The sequence below is a fragment of the Pelobates fuscus genome, chromosome 7 (assembly GCF_036172605.1).
Source record: "Pelobates fuscus isolate aPelFus1 chromosome 7, aPelFus1.pri, whole genome shotgun sequence".
NCBI lineage: Eukaryota > Metazoa > Chordata > Amphibia > Anura > Pelobatidae > Pelobates > Pelobates fuscus.
Window position 1 is genome coordinate 156,127,405 of NC_086323.1, and position 19,742 is coordinate 156,147,146.

Consider the following 19,742-nt stretch of genomic DNA (forward strand, 5'->3'; position numbering starts at 1 on the left):
TGGGATGTCCTATTTGTTTTGAAAGCTGGTGAGAAGGATCACATCTATGATGCCACACGTACATTCTCACTAATGTTTAATTGATTACAGTGTACTCGTGAGCTCATAATAGGAAGTATAAAGCTATGTGTTTCTTCATTTTTGGAGAAAAGAGATGGAGCTTTTTTTTTTCCCATGAACTAATCATGAATCATTTCCTCCTTGATGCACTTTAATACACATCTCTTGCATTCATAGTATATGGAGTCGACCTTAAAAAATTAGTTGATATCTCGACTCGTTATACCTTATTATTTTAAAAATTATATGCAATTCCAACATGCCACAACACTGTTATATTATGCGCATGAAAACTGAGCCTGCTAATACCGTTGTGGCGATACAGGCACTGTTGTAACTAGCTGCATATCAAAAATAAAATAATTATAAAGAATTATAAAAAATAAAAATTGGTAGCACAAACCCTTAGAAATTACAAACATTTAAAGATAAGTTGAAATCTCTTTTTTTTTTTTTTCTAATTTGCAATACCTGGTATGTAATCATGCTGTCCATGCATGTACGTATTTAGCATCAAGGAGTACTGGGAATGAACCTACATGCAAAGCATTATGGGGAATATATACTGTCCCAAATGAGTGCACTCAGCTGGAATTATAAAATGAAGCTTCCTTTGCTTCAAGTTTAAACTTTCTTCAAGTTCCCCTCAAGGACTAAACATTAATGATCTGTGTATATACTTCGTTGGTATTTAAATAAAACAAAATACAAGCTTCAAGTTCTAAATGCATTTGAGTGCACAAATTGGGAATGGTATATGCTGGCTTAAAAGTTTGCACACTAGTTACTAGTACGTTCAAGTCGTCGAATAAGGGGTCACCTATATTGGTATATGCATTCAGAAAGTTTTTAGAAACCTAGATATTTTTCTGCAAATCAATCTGCACTCAATACTTCAATAATGACTAAGCCAGCTTTTTTACAACATTAACAGCAAAAGCTGAAATATCCCACTGAAATAAGTATTCAGACCCTTAACTCAGTACATAGTTGAAACATCTTTGTCATCCACTACAGATTTAAATCTTTTTGGGTATGAGGTGACAAGCTCGGATTTGGGTAGTTTCTGCCAAGTCGCAAGCTCTACATGTTTGGATGGAGAGCATTGGTGGACTCCAGAAATGCTGAGTGTTGGATTGGATTATAAAGACAGTTGTGTGCCTTTCCAAATTATGCCCAATCTAATGAATTTGCCACAGAGGGACTCCAAATAAAGTGTAAAACCATTTCAAAGATTATTTAGAGAAATGAGATGTTTCTCAGCCAAATGTAAGCATTAAAGCATGGTCTGAATACTTAAGTAAATGTAATATTTAAATTTTTTATTTTTTTTTTATAAACTTACAAAGTTGTAAAAAATCCTATTTTTGCTTCATCGTTATGGGGTATTGAGAAATCAGTGTGCAGAAAAAAAGAAATTAAAAAATTGTAGCATAAGGCTGCAACAAAAAAAGTGTGAAAAAATGAGAAGAGGTCTGAATCACGTCTGAATGCACTATATATACATACATACATACATACATACACATGTGAAGATAGGAGTTTCATGCTTCCTCTGCTGCACAGCTCGCCCCAATGTAGTTGTCCCAAGTTATAGCAGACCTATAAAGCACATGATATCTCAAGAATAATTAATTAAGATGCCATGTATCAAAATGTTTGCTGTATCATCCAAACAGAGGTTTCTATTCATTATTTCCGAATATACTTTCCTAAAAATACTTGCAAAAACTTAATTAATTCTGGATTAAAATATAATGTCTTAATCTATTTAATTAACGGATGGCTGCCATAATTGGACCCCACAGGTCACTGGACATTAAGCCATATTTTATAGTACTGCTCAAATTAGTTTGTAGATAGTTAAACCCTATTGTGCTGGCCCACAGATTGCTAGCATTCCTCCCCTTCTCACGCTCTGCTCTCAAAACACTGGCCTGCACTTCGAACCTTAACCCCAATTAAGCTAGGTAGGTGGCAGTGTCTTGACTGAGATCATACCATTATCATGACACCAACTTTATTTTTCACTGGGGCACACTTACATGCTTTTGGCATGTAAGGAGTGTAGTAGATAGGATACCTAGCAAATAAATACTTGTTTTCTGATGATCTATCTAACTGTGCCCATCAAATGAACTTCTAATAAAGTGTTCTGACCACCTATCAATCTCACTCTCTCTCTCTCTCTCTCTCTCTCGCTCTATCCATCTATCTATCTTTCTATCTATCTGTGTCAATCAAATGAACTTGTATCTAAACACACACTACTTTAAAAATGCACTGAAATATCTCCCAATACAAGCAAATTCCAGTATTGCACTTTAAGATATGCATTATTTTTCCTTTTCTTTCAGAAAGGTAAGGCTAATAAGTTAATGTTACTTGGTGTATTTTAACCAATCTCTGAATTTCCTTGTCCTTTTTATCTGTGTAGTATGTATATTTAGCAAATGTTTGTGTTTAGATACTCTTTAGATTCATAGATGAGCTTTTTTTTCCCACCTAGAATATGACACCCAAGCATTTTCAACGTCTTTTATATTGCAGAGATAGAGATCCTTCACTTTTGTTTTCAGAGCTGTCTGTAAAAAAAAAATTTAAAATTTAAATTGACGACAGTCATACAACTCCTCCCTACACTGAGTGTATGAAGATATAATCAACTACAGCATTTTTTTTTACCTTGTTTTCATCGAATAATCTGTCCCGGATGAAGAAAGGCAGCTCTGAAAAAATGGGTGGATTTCATTGTGCATTTTAAATCTTAAAATAGATCCTGCTATTCATTCATTCATGTGACTCCGCAAATCACTTTTATTTGGCTGAAAAATATTTATTGGTCTAAAACTTTGCCAGTAATTCCTTTGTTTGTTTGTTTTTCTATTATTTTTTTTTTAATTCTGCTCTGTGTGCTCAATCCTCTTTGAAAGAACAATACATATTTTTTGTAATAAATACGTGTAATTAAAAAAAAAACTATTATATTGAAAGATATTATTGCCTTATCCAACTATAAGCTTCATAAAAGTGACCACTTGTCTGCAAATACCCCCTTGTTTGTCTTGTCTGTCTCAGTAGAACATTCAATCAAATACATGCCCAGAATAATCATTTAATTTAAAAGAAAAATATATATATATTTTTTGTTAATTAAAAATGCTCAGTAAATGATTTTTATATTAATGTTTCATTCTCTTGAATTTAATGCCTTTTTAATATATAGATATATTCAATGATCAGGCACTATTGCCGTAGACAAACTTTTTTTTTTCCATAGAAGTGTAAAATTTGCTCTGATGTTTAGCAAAAATGATTAGACATTATAAGGGTTTTATTAAAGTTTTATTTTTTTTTAATTCTTTGCCTGAACCCTAGTGCTTAACTTGCTATACTAGGGCCCCTGTCTGCTTTCCTGAGTCATTATGTTATTCTGGTTTGTTCTTTCTTACCCTGCTATCTTCTAGCTGGACTTAAGGGTAAGTGCTTCCCAATAGCTAGCACAGCTCAGATAATCTATTCAGATTATCTGACATACGCAATGTGCTCTTTTTTTTCTATTAAACTTTTCTCATGTTTAGCACTGTAGTAAAAAAAATCTTCATATTAATTTTCAAAATATTAGGTTTGAATTGTAAGTTTTCATTCTAAAATCTGGATGCATGTGACATTTGCATACTTGCCTTCTCTCCTTGGCTCGAACATTGGCATCAAAAAAGATGCTCTTAATAAAATAAATCATTAATATTTTTTTCCCATTTCAAGTCCCAAGTATTAACAGCTTCCTTTTAATTTAGCGGTCTGTTTCCTTTCATATACCTACATTGAGTTGATTGCGTAATGCTTGTGAAGAAACCATCTTGCACAATGCTGTCCATTTGCATTTTGATTGTGTTTTTTTTTTTGTTTCAATTATATATTTTTTGTTGTTGTTGTTCCAGACGTTAGTGTGGATGATTTCACCTACGGTTCTATAATTTTAAAGAAAAAAATAATAATATTGTAATCTTTAGAGGAAAATGTGGAAAAAACAAGCAGATACACTAAATCTAACATGGAAGTTCTGAAGAATAACATTTTCTAGACTTTAGTTACTGGAACAATCGATTTACAGACCCCTGCTTAGCAGAAAATTAATTCTTAAAAATCAAGTACAATTAAACCCTTTAGGACAAGTTTTAGGCAAAAACACATTTATGTCTTCACGTTTGTGACACATCAGTCCTGAAGGGGTTAAAAGTCTTGACTATTAATCAATTACAAGTTGAGGAACTATAGCCTTGACCAACTTTGCACACCTCTTTTTTTTTTCTTTTTAACATCAACTACTACAACCTTATTATTGCTGTACAACCTTTAGACTATTTTCTCCAAGCCGAGACATTTTTGGAGGCTAAATTGTTCTTGACAAGTTTAGTTTGTTTACAATTACACATATGCTTATCCCAACATCTTGTTAATTGCTTCCTTTACCAATTTGTAAACTAAAGCTAAAATATGAGTCTTTGCTATATGAAAAACTGTTTGGGAACATTTCAAATATAGTTTAAAATATCCCCTATTTCTCCAAGTGCTATGAAGTTTCATGTTTGAAGTTTTGACGTGTTCAGAAAGCTGGGGGGAAGTAATTATCTGTTGCACTTCTCAAATACTGATGTAACAGCATGCTTTAACCCTGGAATAGTTCAGGAATGCCTAAAAGTAGAATTGCTTCACACAGCTGGCTGTACACCCACACCTGTGAAAGTATTTGTGTGTATTTTCAGTATGTTGCGAACTGTTGTTTTATACAGTAACAACTTGTATTTTAGCTATAGCTCACTTTTTTAAGGGACGCAATATTATTGGTCATGAGAGTTGGCAAATATGTATTTGGAGTATACTGAATGCAATATCAGAAGGAGCAGGTGGAGTCATCCCTCCTGACCGCGAAAAAAATACTCCTTTTTTTTTTCCTTCTTTCTTTCTCTCCTTCCTTATTTTGCTTACATCCCCCTTGGATAGCAGGCAGAAATTAATCTCCTCTTCAAGCAGAAATATTCATTTTTGGGTGTCTAGGACTCCAGATTAGCTAAGCTGCAATATGATAACATGCTGGAGTTTTGTTATTTTTCACACAAAAAAAAGGAAAGTATGAATGAGAGAACGAATGAATGGACTCTTGGATTGACAACTGCATCATTCGCTACCTTGTGAGATGTTGAGGATTGTATGTTCTGCTTGACATATATTTTTAATACTTCATTGATCTCACCGCTCTGTTTTCTTGTTTGATCACCTTGTATCTGCTATATTCACAAACGCAGTTTTAGGAATTCGGCATGGGGAGGCCTGTTGTAAACCGCTTTTGGACGGCACTGTAATGTGACGCAGTTTACTGCATGCCTTTTTCTACTGAAAATCTTAAAACTTAATTTTGACGTTCACATTAATAGCATGAACAAATGTGCTGCCAGTCACATAAAAGCATGTATCTTTGACATTCGTTCCCATAAACTGTTTTCAAAATGAATTGTTCATTTAATGTAAAAATGTACAGTTTAGTAAAATGTTTTTTTTCCAAATATTTATTAAGGCCCTTTCCTAAGAATTTTTTTATTTACATTGTTTATTGATATTAGTCAAGAAATAATATTAGATTGTGTAATATAGGTTATGATAAATGTAGATGCAGTACAAAAATGTGCGTGTATGAAATAAAACTCCAAATAAACATTATAAGAAAGAAACATTATAATAAAAAAATATAATAAAAAATCCCAGTTAATTTATTATAATTATTATTATACATTTAGTATGTTTACTCATAGTAAATGGGAACTTTTTTGTTATAGATAATAATCCTTATTTATTTGCTATCAAGTAATAGAGCATGATAATGCAATAATCAAGGATGAGCCATGATCTAAATTAAAAAAAACTAATTTGAGTGATTCTGTGAACAATGCACCTCACAGCCTTTTAATTTTATGGTTGAGCAGTTTGCTGTTTTTATTTAAAAAGAGCAGCTTCTCCTAAACACATACAATGATGAAAACAGCTCTCTTTATTGAAAAGTTTGCAAAATATAGTTAAATGTAAAAAATATCTTAATTTGAAGAAAAGACTTCTAAATTCTAAATGGTATATGCATTCATAAGTATTAATCCTTTAGCGCTAATGTTTTGCCTATTGGCTTACTGTCTTCAAATCTGGGTATATTGAATGGAAATATTCTAAAACGTTTCCATTTCTGATGCATATTTCAGTTTAATATATCTAGCTTGAATCACACTGAAAGATTTTTTACTGAAACTAAATTCAATATAAAATAGTATTTTATAATTTAATTCTGTTTTATGATCCGGAGCATGAATATAAAATAATATATTGTCACTAATATCTGTGAAAATATTTATAATAGCAGGTAAACCTAGATTCTCATTGAAGTTATAGAAAAAATATGTATCTGGTTATATTGGGTAGCTTGTGGTAGTGGTGATGATGCAAGGAGGGTATGGGTGTGTGATCTCGTGGTTTTTGTCAAACTCTTTTCAAGAGTTTTAATAAACACTGGAGGGTTCTTGGGAACCCAAAGTTCATCTCATCGGTTTGGGATGTCATGTGAGGAAGTTTCACAGTTCTCATTACATGTCCAATATAGTTCTATATTATAGGTGGGATTCAGACATATCACAGATGAATCACTACTAACTCTTTTGGCACTGACAAATTAGCAGTCAGTCTGCATCAATTTTGTGCCTCCAAAAGGACTTGCAATTACAAATGGGTGTAGCTGTTTTGGTGCTTGGAGTGCTTAAAATGTAAGAATGTCTTGACACTCACTAGAGTTTAGTTATTTTACTGCCATGGTCTCCTTTCATTTAAACATAAGCGTGCTCGCTGCCTTTGAAGATTGGTTTCAAAAGTTCTACTCTAGTACTCTGTTGTAGTAAAATAAGCACAGCCCTAATTGACACCCAAATTGCTTAAATTTTATCATGAAAGCGGAGATAGTTAAGCATCACATTTTATTGGGCTAAGGATAAGTTTTGGCAATACCAGACAGCATAAGGATTTGAAAGAGGAAAAGCAACAGGAAAAAAAAGGTCTGCATTAGGTTAGGAAGTAGCATAATGATCTACAGGGAACTAGGAAGTAGAACAAGTCGTAACCCGGTATCCTGCAAGAAGAAAGGTGAAATCGCAAGCCTATGCAGAGGGATACAAACAACAAAAGTCCATCGGTGGTTAAAGATAGCACGTTCTTCGAAATGAGAGAATGAAAGAGCACAAGAGAGTGTAACATGTGAGAAGGCATCAAAGGTCACTGTGGAAGGTGACATAACAAGTCTCTGCAGGACGATACAGGGCAGCAGAATGGCTCTGCCCGAAAATGAAAGACAGCCTATAGAGTTGCAGAATGCTAGAAACAAACACAACGCTTTGCCCATCCACTCTATAATAGAAGCAAAATGTATAAACAATATATCTAGCCTGAGAATAAAATTAAACCATTTAGGATATCTGGTTTGCCAAAAGTCCCTCCCTTACTAGGAGCAAGTAACTTGTTTTGCTTTGGAATTGGCAGAGAGGACCAAGCTAAGTCCATTGTACTTATTTCATAGTGGAAGAAATATCTATGACTACAGTATCAGTGAGGGAACCATTCACCAAACCAAAATTTGCAGCCACCTCTCTGACATCTGTGATTTATTGGCTTCAAACTTGTGCAAAGCATTGCATACACATCTATAATCTGAACAACTGGTAGATATACAACAGTGAAAAGCAGGAGAACCTAAAAGATAGATTGATGTAAGATTTCTGGATCTTCCTTTTGGGCTGAACTGGTGTAAAACAAAGTTATCCACACAGATATACCCTAATATTACCCAGGGTGAGCTGCAATGTGTGTTTGACATTTTTAGTACATATAAGTATTCTGAACAACAGAGAAAGAGAGCATTTTTAAATGCCAGTTTAGACATGTTATGACTAATACCACTTAGTGTTCAGTGTTCCTTTTTAAAAGAACAAATTCATAAAATAAATTATGCTAGCCAAATTGTTGTAAAATGAGCGGATGAGGAGTTATTCAACTACACATTAATTTTGACCTGCGTGGCCATCATCAAAGAAGAAAAGATTGTCTGACCAAGTGATTTTGCGGGAAGCTGGGGAATGTTGGGGAAGAAGTGATAGGAACCAGAATATCTCCTTATCTACACATTTTAGGACAGTATCACCAGTACAGTACATAGATTGCATATTGCATATTATTCTATTATTCTGTGGCCAGGGGCGGGGCAGTTCTGAGAAATGTTAGGTGACTTGCTAATACCAATTTATGCTACTAAAACATAATATAGATCAAGATCAATGCATTTTATTTGCACAGACTAATTTCGAAACTAAAGCTCACTAAAAAGTTAAAATTCTCATCAATGAAAACATATATTTAAGAAATAGTATAACCTACACACGGAGGTTTATGTGATATGATTTTTAATCCTTATACATTAGCTGTCTTGTGAATATTCCTGTCTGATTTCCATCATCCCTCCTCAGCTGTGACTGGTTGTGAATGTAATTGTAACCAAGAAAACTTGGGTACAACAAATTATACATCCTTGGTACAACAAAAGTACCACAAAGGCAAGAGGAGACAACGGTTGCATGAATAACAATTAATTAGGTCCTACCTCACCTACCTCCATGCCATTGGCAAGTTCAGAATGAGACATTGCTTCCATTCTCCCCCTGTATATGGGGACAGAGTTCAAGAGTTGCTCACAAATTAAATCTGAACAATTTTGACATATTCCTAAATAAAGTAAAAAGAGTGTTAAGAACACATGCAGGGTCCCTGGCCCCACCTTAAATAAATTTAAAAAAAAAACGTACCTGTTTTCCAGTGCTGTGTGGGTTCACCTGCACTGGCCCTGCCCCTGATCTGCCTCCTATTTGGCTGACATCAACAGAATTAACGATCCTAGCCTATCAGAATCAGATTCGCTGAGAACATCAATTCTGGCCTCAGCCATGAGGTGGGCGTGGGCGGGGCCAAATACTTCCCTAGCCAATTAGCGTCTCCTCATAGAGATGCATTGATTCAGTGCATCTTTATGGGGAGCATTCAGCTGGAGACACTGATAGGAAGCACCTCAAGTGGCCACTAGAAGAGTTCATAGGCTGTAACGTAAACACTGCCTTTTCTCTAAAAATGTAGTGTTTACATTTAAAAAGCCTGCAGGGACTGACTATACTCACCAGAACAACTAAAATAAGCTGTAGTTGTTCTGGTGACTATAGTGTCCCTTTAACCCCATAAGGACCAAACTTCTGGAATAAAAGGGAATCATGACATGTCACACATGTCATGTGTCCTTAAGGGGTTAAACAAGGCTCTGCTAGTTATAATTTAATAACCCATTCTTTTCATCTCACTGTTGGACCTTCATCCATAATGTTATTTGCAACTAGACTTATTATTCTTTGTAGTCAGAAACAATTTAAATCTTTATTAGCAGAGAACATGGGATCTAAAAAAAAAAATCAACCAAAAGAAGACCAGCTGCAATTTGTATTAATTTATAATAATTTGAAAACTGTGTTACTACACCATGGGCATTGGGAAGTAGCTGGTGGATTTGGTGGATTTGTAGCTGTTAAATTCCTAAGCCTGTAACTCCCTGCTTGAGAGCTCTTTGTTTGCTGTCCCTCATAAAAAGGGCATCCCAGGCTGAAGACAATACACATTTTAATGCATTTTAAAAAGAATGTATATAAAATATAAAATTATAATAGCATAGTCACATGTAACATCATAGTCATGCTCACATGTTGCTCATTGCTTTGTGAGTGTACTGTTACAATGCAGCCTGTCAACAGCAGTTTGACAAGAGCAAAAGTGTCACCGGCATTTGCACTGACTGCAGTGTAAGTGCTTGCATTGGTATCGCGTATACAAAAACTTTGTAACCGAATTCCACCTTCCATTTGCTGTTTGGAAATGTGATTTTTCTTCACAATAAGCATGGCAACTCATTTTACCTTAAGCTTTAATACCCTTTAAGGCTGTCTGTAGTTTATAATATAATACTTTTTTTGTAAAAAAAAAAGAATAAATAACATTCCTTTCACAAAAGCAGGTATTTTTTGCCGTTAACAGCAATCACAAAATTCATAATCAGTTCTGCTATTATAATGTTCTAGCCAAAGCAAATCAGCTTACACTTCGGTTTTAGACAAACTGCATCTGCCACACGTTTTTCCTGGGGCTTCCTATAAAACATGCTGTTGTGTCAAGTGTAATGTTTGACCCTCATAACGTTAGCACTTTCTTAATACATATGCCCCACTGTGCTAGTTAAACAGCCAAGCTCTACAAAAATTAAATAAAAGCAGGCTTTTAAGGGGACATAGCGTGTCAAATTAAGTCTGCAGGTTTTATTTTGCCTTATAGATTCCTTCGAAGTCTTTTCCCACACTATTTGTTAAGGATTAGTTCAATCCCATGTAGTAGGAAATTGGGCTGGTGCATTTAAGAGTGAAATGTGTCTTAATTCAGTTATCCTTGAAATGACAATACAAGCCTACAGGGGTTCTTTTAGAGCCACACCTATTCCAAAATTCTTCAGTTTATGAGTCTTGCTGGTTAAGTTATGATCTTCAAACTGATGGATGTATAGACACAGTTTTTAAGACAAATGAAAACTGTAGAGAAGTCTACTGTCTAAAATTAAAAGGTATATTTACTAAACAGTGTGTTACAAAATAGCTGTTTGCAAAGCAGTCTTTAATTCTGCAAAGGTAGTTGTTTTTTTCCATCTCCAATATTTTGGCTAAAATTTTGGAAGATGTCCCCACATCTTAATATACCAATTATATTGTTAAAATCTAACGCCAAAAGATAGGTTAATGTATAATATTTTATTCACCAAAAGCTAAAATAGGGCGTAATCTATTAACGGGCCATTTTGAAACGAGCATCTAAATGCGCAATCTTAATACTACAGAGCCCAGGTTATAACATTCTATAGAATTTCAATGTTTTTCTTATAAATCTAAATAATTTATAAATTGGGATATTGTACTGCATCCAAAAAAACCTGTAGATTGCTCTCAAATAAACGTTTAATTGCAACAGTAGAAAAAAATACTATTTTTTTTCATTTTGTTATTATAAAAGATATATCTAAGCCAGGTATTTATAATTCATATATATATAGTTTGTTAATGCCAGCAGCATTTAAATGGAAGAGGGTTCCTTAAAGCACATAGAAGTGAATGTGCATTTACAGCTGTAGCTTAAAAAGTCTTTATTTAGTTGTATATTTTACTTTGTAACTGTCAAAAGGAGCGCATTGTCTTAAAGAACAATGCACTATAGGTTCTTGAAACCCTTTGAGTTCATGAGGTCTTAGCAATGCATTTCAATGGCAATGTGTTGAAAAACCTTCATGCATTCAATCGGTTAACTTCTGAAAGGGCTGAATGCTTAAAAAAAAAATATATTGTTTCTCTTGTCCTAAATTCTGTTTTTCTTCACATATATAAATAAACAGATGCTGATAGAGCACAAAAACATGGCATGGATGAATTTATCTCTTCCAACCCTTGCAATTTTGACCACGCCACGCTTTTTGAGATGGTGCAGCGCCTCACATTGGACCACAGACTCAGCGACTCTTATTCCTGTCTGGTTAGTGCTTAATTTTTCAATGTTGAATAAAAATATTACAATATAAGATGCAAGATGTGCAATATGTAATATCTAAAAATGTAATGTTGGAAAATATTGTTTTATGTAGATGTGCAGAGTAGTCTCAAAGCATACTTGAAATAGACAAATACAATTGAAAAATGAAAGAGGCTTGGAATAAACAAAATGTGGAAGATTCATCAAAGTGTTCTGTTCTAAAAAGTGGTGCAAAAATGTAAAGGGTAGGGGACAAACTTTGACACATCTGCCTTAAAATTGTCCAGAACAACACAATCAAGAACAAAGCCTGTAATAAAGACCTGGAATAGGTATAATATACACTACATGGACAAAAGTATTGGGACACACCTCATAATTATTTAATTCAGGTGCCTCAATCAGACCCATTGCTACCTACTCATGTAGTCTGCACTTACAAACATTTGTGAAAAAAATGGGTCATTCTGAAGAGTTCAGTAAATTCAAGCGTGGTACTGTGATAGGATGTCACCTTTGCAAAAAGTCAGTTTGTGACATTTTATCCCTGCTATATATTCCACGGTCAACTGTTAGTGATATTATTGGAAAGTGCAAGCATTTGGGAACAGCAGCAACTCAGGGGAAGACCACGTAAAGTCACAGAGTGGGGTCACCAAGTTCTGAGGCGCATGGTGAGTGAAAGTCGCCAACGCTCTGTTGTTTCTATAGCTGAAGAGTCTCAAACTTCCACTGGCATTATTATCAGCAGATAAACTGTGCAGAAGGAGCTTTATTGAATGGGTTTTCTTGGCCGAGTAGCTGCATGTAAGCCTCAGATCCCCAGGTACAATACCAAGTGTTGGATCAAGCATTTCGCCACTGAACTCTGGAGCGGTGGAAACATGTTCTGCAGACTGACGAATCACACTTCTATATTTGGTAGTGTGATAGGCGAGACTGGGTTTGGCAAATGCCAGGAGAACATTACCTGCCTGATTGCATTGTGCCAACTGTAAAGTCTGGTGGAAGAGGGATAATGGTATGGGTTTTCCGGGATCCCTTTACTTTCCTTGAAGGGAAATCTTAATACTTTAGCATATCAAGACATTTTGGACAATAATATGCTTTCAACTTTGTGGGAACAATTTGTGTAAGGCCCTTTCTATTCCAGCATGTCTGTGCCCCAGTGCACAAAGCAAGGTCCATAAAGCCTAGGTTGGATGAGTTTGGTGTGGAAGAACTTGAATAACCCACACAAAGCCCGACTACAATGGGATGAACTGTAATGGAGATTGCGAACCAGGCCTGTGCCTGTAGCATAAAGCCTTACCAGAAGAGTGGAAGCTGTTATAGCTGCAAAGGGGAGACCAACAACTTATTAATGTCTATATATTTAGAATGCAATGGCATAAAACTCACTGTTGGTGTAATGCTTTTATAATTTTTGTAATACTTTTGTCCATATACTGTATGCCCAGTTAGCTTTATTTCCTATCAATATATTTGTTTTAGGGATGAAATGTGGTGTATTAAATTTCGGACCAAAACAGCTGAGCTTTGTACTCAGCCAAGTCAGAAATTTGTGTTCTAAATCTCTAATTATTTTGTCTTTTTAGTGAGTTAAATTGCTTACTCAGAGTTATTGGCTAAAGTGTGAATTCCAAGTTAACCAAGTGAAATTAAAGGCCTAATTAAAGGCCTGAATTGGAAACATAACTGACTTGGATATTAAATTTAAAATGTTGCTATGTTTTCCTAGAATGTAAAATTCACTTTGATTTTCTGCCACTACTCACTTTAGTAAATAACTCTCACTGTTTGGTAAAAAAAAAAGACCCCCCCTGTGTTTGTATGAATTGTCTTTGATGCTGCCACTTCTGGACAATATGCTATATATAAACAGACATTACACCAGTGCCCATATGCTGATAATGAGTCCTGACAATTCTACAGATGCTTACCTTTTGATCATAAACTATAGGTTTTACTTTTGTAAAGGTTACGCACTAACTATCATCAGCATGAAAGAAAATAGCTATTAGTTTAAAACAGGTTAAAACCATAATTAGTATCTGCTTTACAACACTATAATTTGTTTGTTAAACTGAGCCCTGGAAATTAGCAAAGCCAGCATGGAGTTTTTGATCTGGTTATGAGTTCACTTTCTAAAAGGCTGTTCTGGTAATTACTGAGAATTACATGTCTTTTGAATTAATGAAACAAACAAGTGAACAAAGTTAATGAAAGAAAAAACACAAAACCAACAAATGATATCAATATTGAGATGTGTAGAACTGTAGTAAAAAAAAAATAATTATATGTAATTCTTTATTTTTTATTTTTTTGGTTTGAAAATACAATAATGTAATTGACTGTTAAATAGTATTTTATCTTTTGATATTTAGAAAATAATCTACATAAGTTATATGTAATGGCCAAAGTACTAAAAGTAGAACATTCAGCATGAGAATTCCATTAACTTCTATGGCGATTGTTCCATATTTCAAAATTAATTCCACATTTGCTGTCTCTGCAGTATATTTTATAAATCTATTTGTGACAATTTACAAGTAGATATTACAAGTAAAATATACATAGCATGATAACAGTTATTCAATATTTGGTTGACAGCATGGTGCTGTCGATATGGAACGAATGAAATATTTCTGATGATTGTTCATGCATTAGAATGGTACCCTACTATTGTTCTGTGCACACTATTACCTATATTCTACAAATCTATTTCCCACAGTATTCCATATATTTTACATGTAAAGTACAATAGTTTATGTTACTGTTTGATTAATATAATGTTCTAAATCTGAAGCCTGAAGCTATCAACATTGAAATAAATGGCATCTCCCCCCCCCCCCTAACTGCTTCATTATTAGAACTTTGATAAAATATTGCTATTTATACATAATATAAGCACAAATACATTTTTCAGGTGTATTGATTTTATTTCTTCATTATCTGACATATGTAAATTATGTTTGTTTTGTAGGGTTGGTTTAGTCCTGGCCAGGTGTTTGTCTTGGATGAATACTGTGCACGATATGGCGTTCGGGGCTGCCATCGACATTTGTGTTATCTTAGTGATTTACTGGAACGTGCAGAGAATGGAGCAATGGTCGATCCCACTTTACTGCACTATAGTTTTGCTTTCTGTGCATCTCATGTACATGGGAACAGGTATGAACATCACTGATGTTATTTTTGTTTTTCATTAAACTATTTTAAAAGAAAACTGTAGAATGATTGGATAAAAAAAAAAATTGGTAAAGTTGATCATAACTTTTTTTATTTATTCACCACACAATGACAAAATACAGCCAAAATGTAGACCGAAGGAGTTGTGGAATGTGTTCATTTTGATCAAATTGTTATTTATTTTAATCGCTGCTAATTTAGAATTACTTTGTTTTTTTTTCTCACCATAAGTAACCCAAACGGTTATTATTTTAATATTTTTTAGCATGTCCAAATGTAAAGATGAAGATTAAGAGGGAGAGAATTATCAATAGAATATAAATGTATTAGCTTTTAGGCTTAGACATAATTTCATAACTTGCTGCAGACTATACTGGTATCTGAGCTAGTATTGACAATGATTGAAGCAAGGAAATTTAGCTCAAAAGAAGTTTCTCGAATATCAATACCAATATCTCAACATTTAAATTATTTTCTCAAAGTATTTTTTTTGCTATAAAAAGTTGCTTTTCTTGATATCCCATTGTTCACAATTATATATGTAATACAAAACACAGACAGACGTGTTATGTGCCATTTATACTTGGTAATTTGTGTATTTTTGCTGCCCCCTTGAGGGAACTAGTATAATTAATGTGTATTCTAATTCTTATTATATACTTTACCACAAATAGCTTAACATAGACAATTGTTCTATTGGATGTGCTCATTTTCTTTGGGTGCACATATTCAAAGAGGATAAATAATAGACTCTGCGCTTGTGAATTAAAAGGCACTGGTTAGACCGAGAAGGGGTTAAACAACTGGAAAATAATGCATACAGCTTTGTAGGAGGCAGTGTACCTTTTGTTTGGTTGTTGAACACACAGTTTGCATAATGTAAGAAGAATTTGGGTTTACATAGCTGTTGAACTGCACTGTCTTTAATTAACAGAAAACCCATAAGAGCTTACAATGTTTGGTGCCTGAGGGCCTGGTGAGTAAATAGACTTTAGCCTGGACATAAGAAGATCAAGCTAGGATTGAGACTGCATTCTGAATGCACATACCATGTGAATGAAACACAAGATCCCTCCCATAGACAAATATTCTTGCCCCAGTGCTTGTTCCACAACACAAATACGATTTGTCATTGTTTTATTATTAGAACAGCAGATAGCACCATGGACCATTATCTAAAAGTGTTCTAAATTAACCCCTCATTTAAAGAGGTTAGTCCAATCCCATTATATCATAACAGACTTGGTGCGTCGTCTGTCATAATGGGGTTAATATATTATTAACAGACTCATATAGTGTAAGCTGTAAAATATATTGAAATAATTCTCTCATAAACAAATTAATGTCAAAAACAATGTTATATTTCCGGCACTCATCGAAGATCTTTTAATTAACAAAATGTTTACAACCCTTCAAGAGGTTCCACAACTGGCACTCAGAGTGTTGAGTAATTTGTAAGTATTTATTATATTTTTACTTAAAGTATTGCATAATAGAATATACAGGGATTTTCAGATTACACCAACATGAATTTAAAACGGAAATCCTTTTTCCATTAATGAATCCCATTTTGTGGATTTTCATAGATACACATTAAACTGTGTGGTTTTATAATGTATTAAAGCAAATGACTATCTGACAAAATAGAAGTATTGCTGGTTCATTTAAATGTACCTATTATGCACAAATGATATGGTATTATTTATTGAGAATAATGTGGTAGCCAGACTTTTAGTGTGTTTATTACATTTATTTTTATAAATTTACTGCTGCTTAAAACAGAGATAAAAAAGAATAAAAATAAAAAAACTACAATGTTGCAACCACTGTTATTGCTTCTGCAGGTGGAATGCTGGTGGAAGGGGTAAAATGAAGCCTGTTAATGGCATGAATTACGTCATTGGTGCTGCCTGGATGGGGGAGGGTGGTCTACCCAAAGAATTGGCAGATTAGCCTGTTGTGAATGCCACCTCGCCAAGAGCAGACCATGCAGAGAGTGTTTCCGCTCTCTTTGCACGGTACTGGGGTTCAATGCATAACATGATCATTCTATTGATGTGCTCATGCTAAGCTTTCTGAAAACAGTACCCAAATGTCAACAAAAATAGGACACCAGGTAAAGTCGTGTTGGTGGGACCCTAAAATAGTGACTGTGTTGACAAAATCTGGAAGGTTGGAAGGCCTGCTTTTGAATTAACTCTGCCCTAGGTTGCTAAAGACACAATTGCACAATGCTTTGCAAGCTTCCCTGTCCTTGGTACAGTGGGATGCTCTGGTCAGTATTTGTTTGGGTGGTAGCAATTGTCTCTATTACGACATCCATCTGGTAGAGACAACTGGTGGCTCCCCACCTGTCGACCAAGTTAGTTCCCAAGGGACTGCAATACATGGAGACAGCACACTAGATATTTTGCAACTACTTTGCAATTATGTGCGGTGCAATAAATCACATTTGTGTGTTTGATGAGATATCTCCTTGGTTTGTCTCAGATACTCACACATGACTGCAAAGGAATAATTGCAAGCTGTTTTGCTGTAGAAAACATAAAGATTGCCTGTTTTCCAGACATGATGCTAGCCTTCCATTATAGATACAGACAATAGGGTGGGTATTACTTGCAATTAAATGTATATTTCATCGTAAAAGAGTTTACATTTTGTGCGCCCCAAGCGATAGCATTGTTCAGGACCATGTGCATCCAAAGTTCATTTTAATTTGGTGAAAAACAGTGCAGGAATTAAAAAGCCTAATTTATATTACTCTAAATGTTTGCTCCCACATCTGCATTGGTCAAGTTGTTAAGTTAATAAAGATAGATATAGGATCAGCGCTGAGTGATCTAATAGGGATGAAAACAAATAGAAAGCTGCAACCTATGGGTATGAGGTTCCCTCTAATATCCTCAAAGGAAAAATGGCAAAAACACAGTAATAGGTCGCGCTAAAAACAGATAAATGTATAATAACAAAATAAAATAAATAAATAAAAAGATAAAATAGGATCAAAAAGACAAAAAGAAGAAGAATAAAAATATAATCCACTTACACACACTAACAGTGTAAAATGGAACAATATTAAAAAATTGAATATATAAAAAAGTAGTCCCAATACTTAATAGTCTGCTTTTAGATTCCAATAGATTAGTAGAAGGCTTGATGTGTAGGAATTTCCAATGAAGAAAGTAGATCTTCTAATGCTTGGGCTGTCTTGACTCCAATAGTGCAAACTGAGGACCGATAAGAACAGGATAAATATAAGGGAGGTATTGCACTCACCTATTTATGAGCATAAACTAGCTCAAGTATAATTGGCATTCAGTGGCGTCTGCCCCCCACTGGTGGGATAAGGTGAAGATAATTCCTCGGTATAGAATAGGGAGAGAAAAAAAACAACCAAATATAGTGCTCACTGTAGATATAATAAAATAAGTATAAACAGTAGAAATGCAGGTACTCACATATGAATGAGCAGGATATACTGCTCAATCTATTCGCGTGGGTGGTATAGTCCCCACCTAGGATTCTTTAGCAGGTATCAACTTCACAGTGATATATGACCAGGTAAAATAAAGGATATATGGCAAATAAATAGTGAAAAAGCCAATATTCCTTTAATTAAAATAATCAATATATAAAAACAGCCAAAACGCGTTTCGCCACACAGGGCTTTATCAACTGGCAATAGTAAAAATCAGCCTGGTACATAGATGCTTATATAAACTAAGATAATACATGCTTATTCAAATTTTGGCGCCAAAATGACGTCATCGATACACAATGTAAAATACAAAAACATTTTAAAACAGAAAAGATACAAGTCCATAATAATAATGATATAAAAATAAATAAAACCTTTAATTTTAACTTTAAAACGAGTGTTATTGAATAAGAAAGATAAAAATAAAAGAAGAGTACTCGGTCACGTGATCGCGGATAGCCGCGATCACATGGGGTTCCCTAAAGCCTCTTGGGAGATGTAGTGAATGGTACAGAGTATGAGAGGACCGGATGGGTGGGAGAAACAGATAAACACGTGATCGCGATCGTCCGCGATCACGTGATATACTGCAATGAGCATTGGGTAATGTAGTCTGGACGGAGGTCGGCACAGCAAAGCACGCCTCCGTCTAGTAAACGAGCAAGCTGCATTAAGTGTCTGCACTCTTGGTGGCAGTGCATGATACTAGGTGTACAGCAAAATAAAAACGAGCATAGTGTATTGAAAAAAGGAAGGGAGAAGAAAACTCTTGGACAATAAAAAAGTGGCAAAAAAAAAAGGGAAGAAAGAGAAATGTATATATGTATAATCAGTATGGATATGTGTATATGTATAATGAAAATGTGTGTGTGTGTAATGGATATAAGGGGATGGGAAGAATATATACAGGATGGATAGGCACAGTAAGAAAGAATAGAGATAACCTCTGAATAAATGATAAAAATATGAAAATAAAAATATGTGAGAATAAGAAGAAATCTACTTTCACTATAACATAAGAATATATGAAAATAATATGTGAGAAAGTATGTAATAAAAATAAAATTTAAATAAATATAAAAATGAAAAATAAAAATAAAAATAAATATAAATAAGTAAAAATAAAATTAAATATAAATATAAAAATAAAAATAAATAAAAATAAAATAAAATTAAAATTAATTTAAATAAAAATAAAAATAAAGATAAATATTAAAATAATAATAAAATTAAAAGAAAAATGAAAGAAAAAAAATGAAAAATGTAATTAAATTAAAATAAAAATAAAAATAAATGTGGAAAGATATGTATGGATATGAATGAAAGGATA

At 34.1% G+C, this 19,742-nt stretch overlaps 1 protein-coding gene across 19 annotated transcripts in view; it reads left to right on the top strand.

Annotated features, from left to right (window-relative positions):
* The window catches only part of CADPS (calcium dependent secretion activator), a 403,228-nt gene that overhangs the window by 247,368 nt on the left and 136,118 nt on the right, over positions 1-19,742 (top strand). For all 19 annotated transcript variants that reach the window (XM_063426846.1, XM_063426840.1, XM_063426847.1 and 16 more), the window contains exons 12-13: positions 11,609-11,745; positions 14,729-14,916. In XM_063426846.1, the coding sequence (XP_063282916.1) occupies positions 11,609-11,745; positions 14,729-14,916 (325 nt within the window). The remainder of the gene's footprint in view (positions 1-11,608; positions 11,746-14,728; positions 14,917-19,742) is intronic.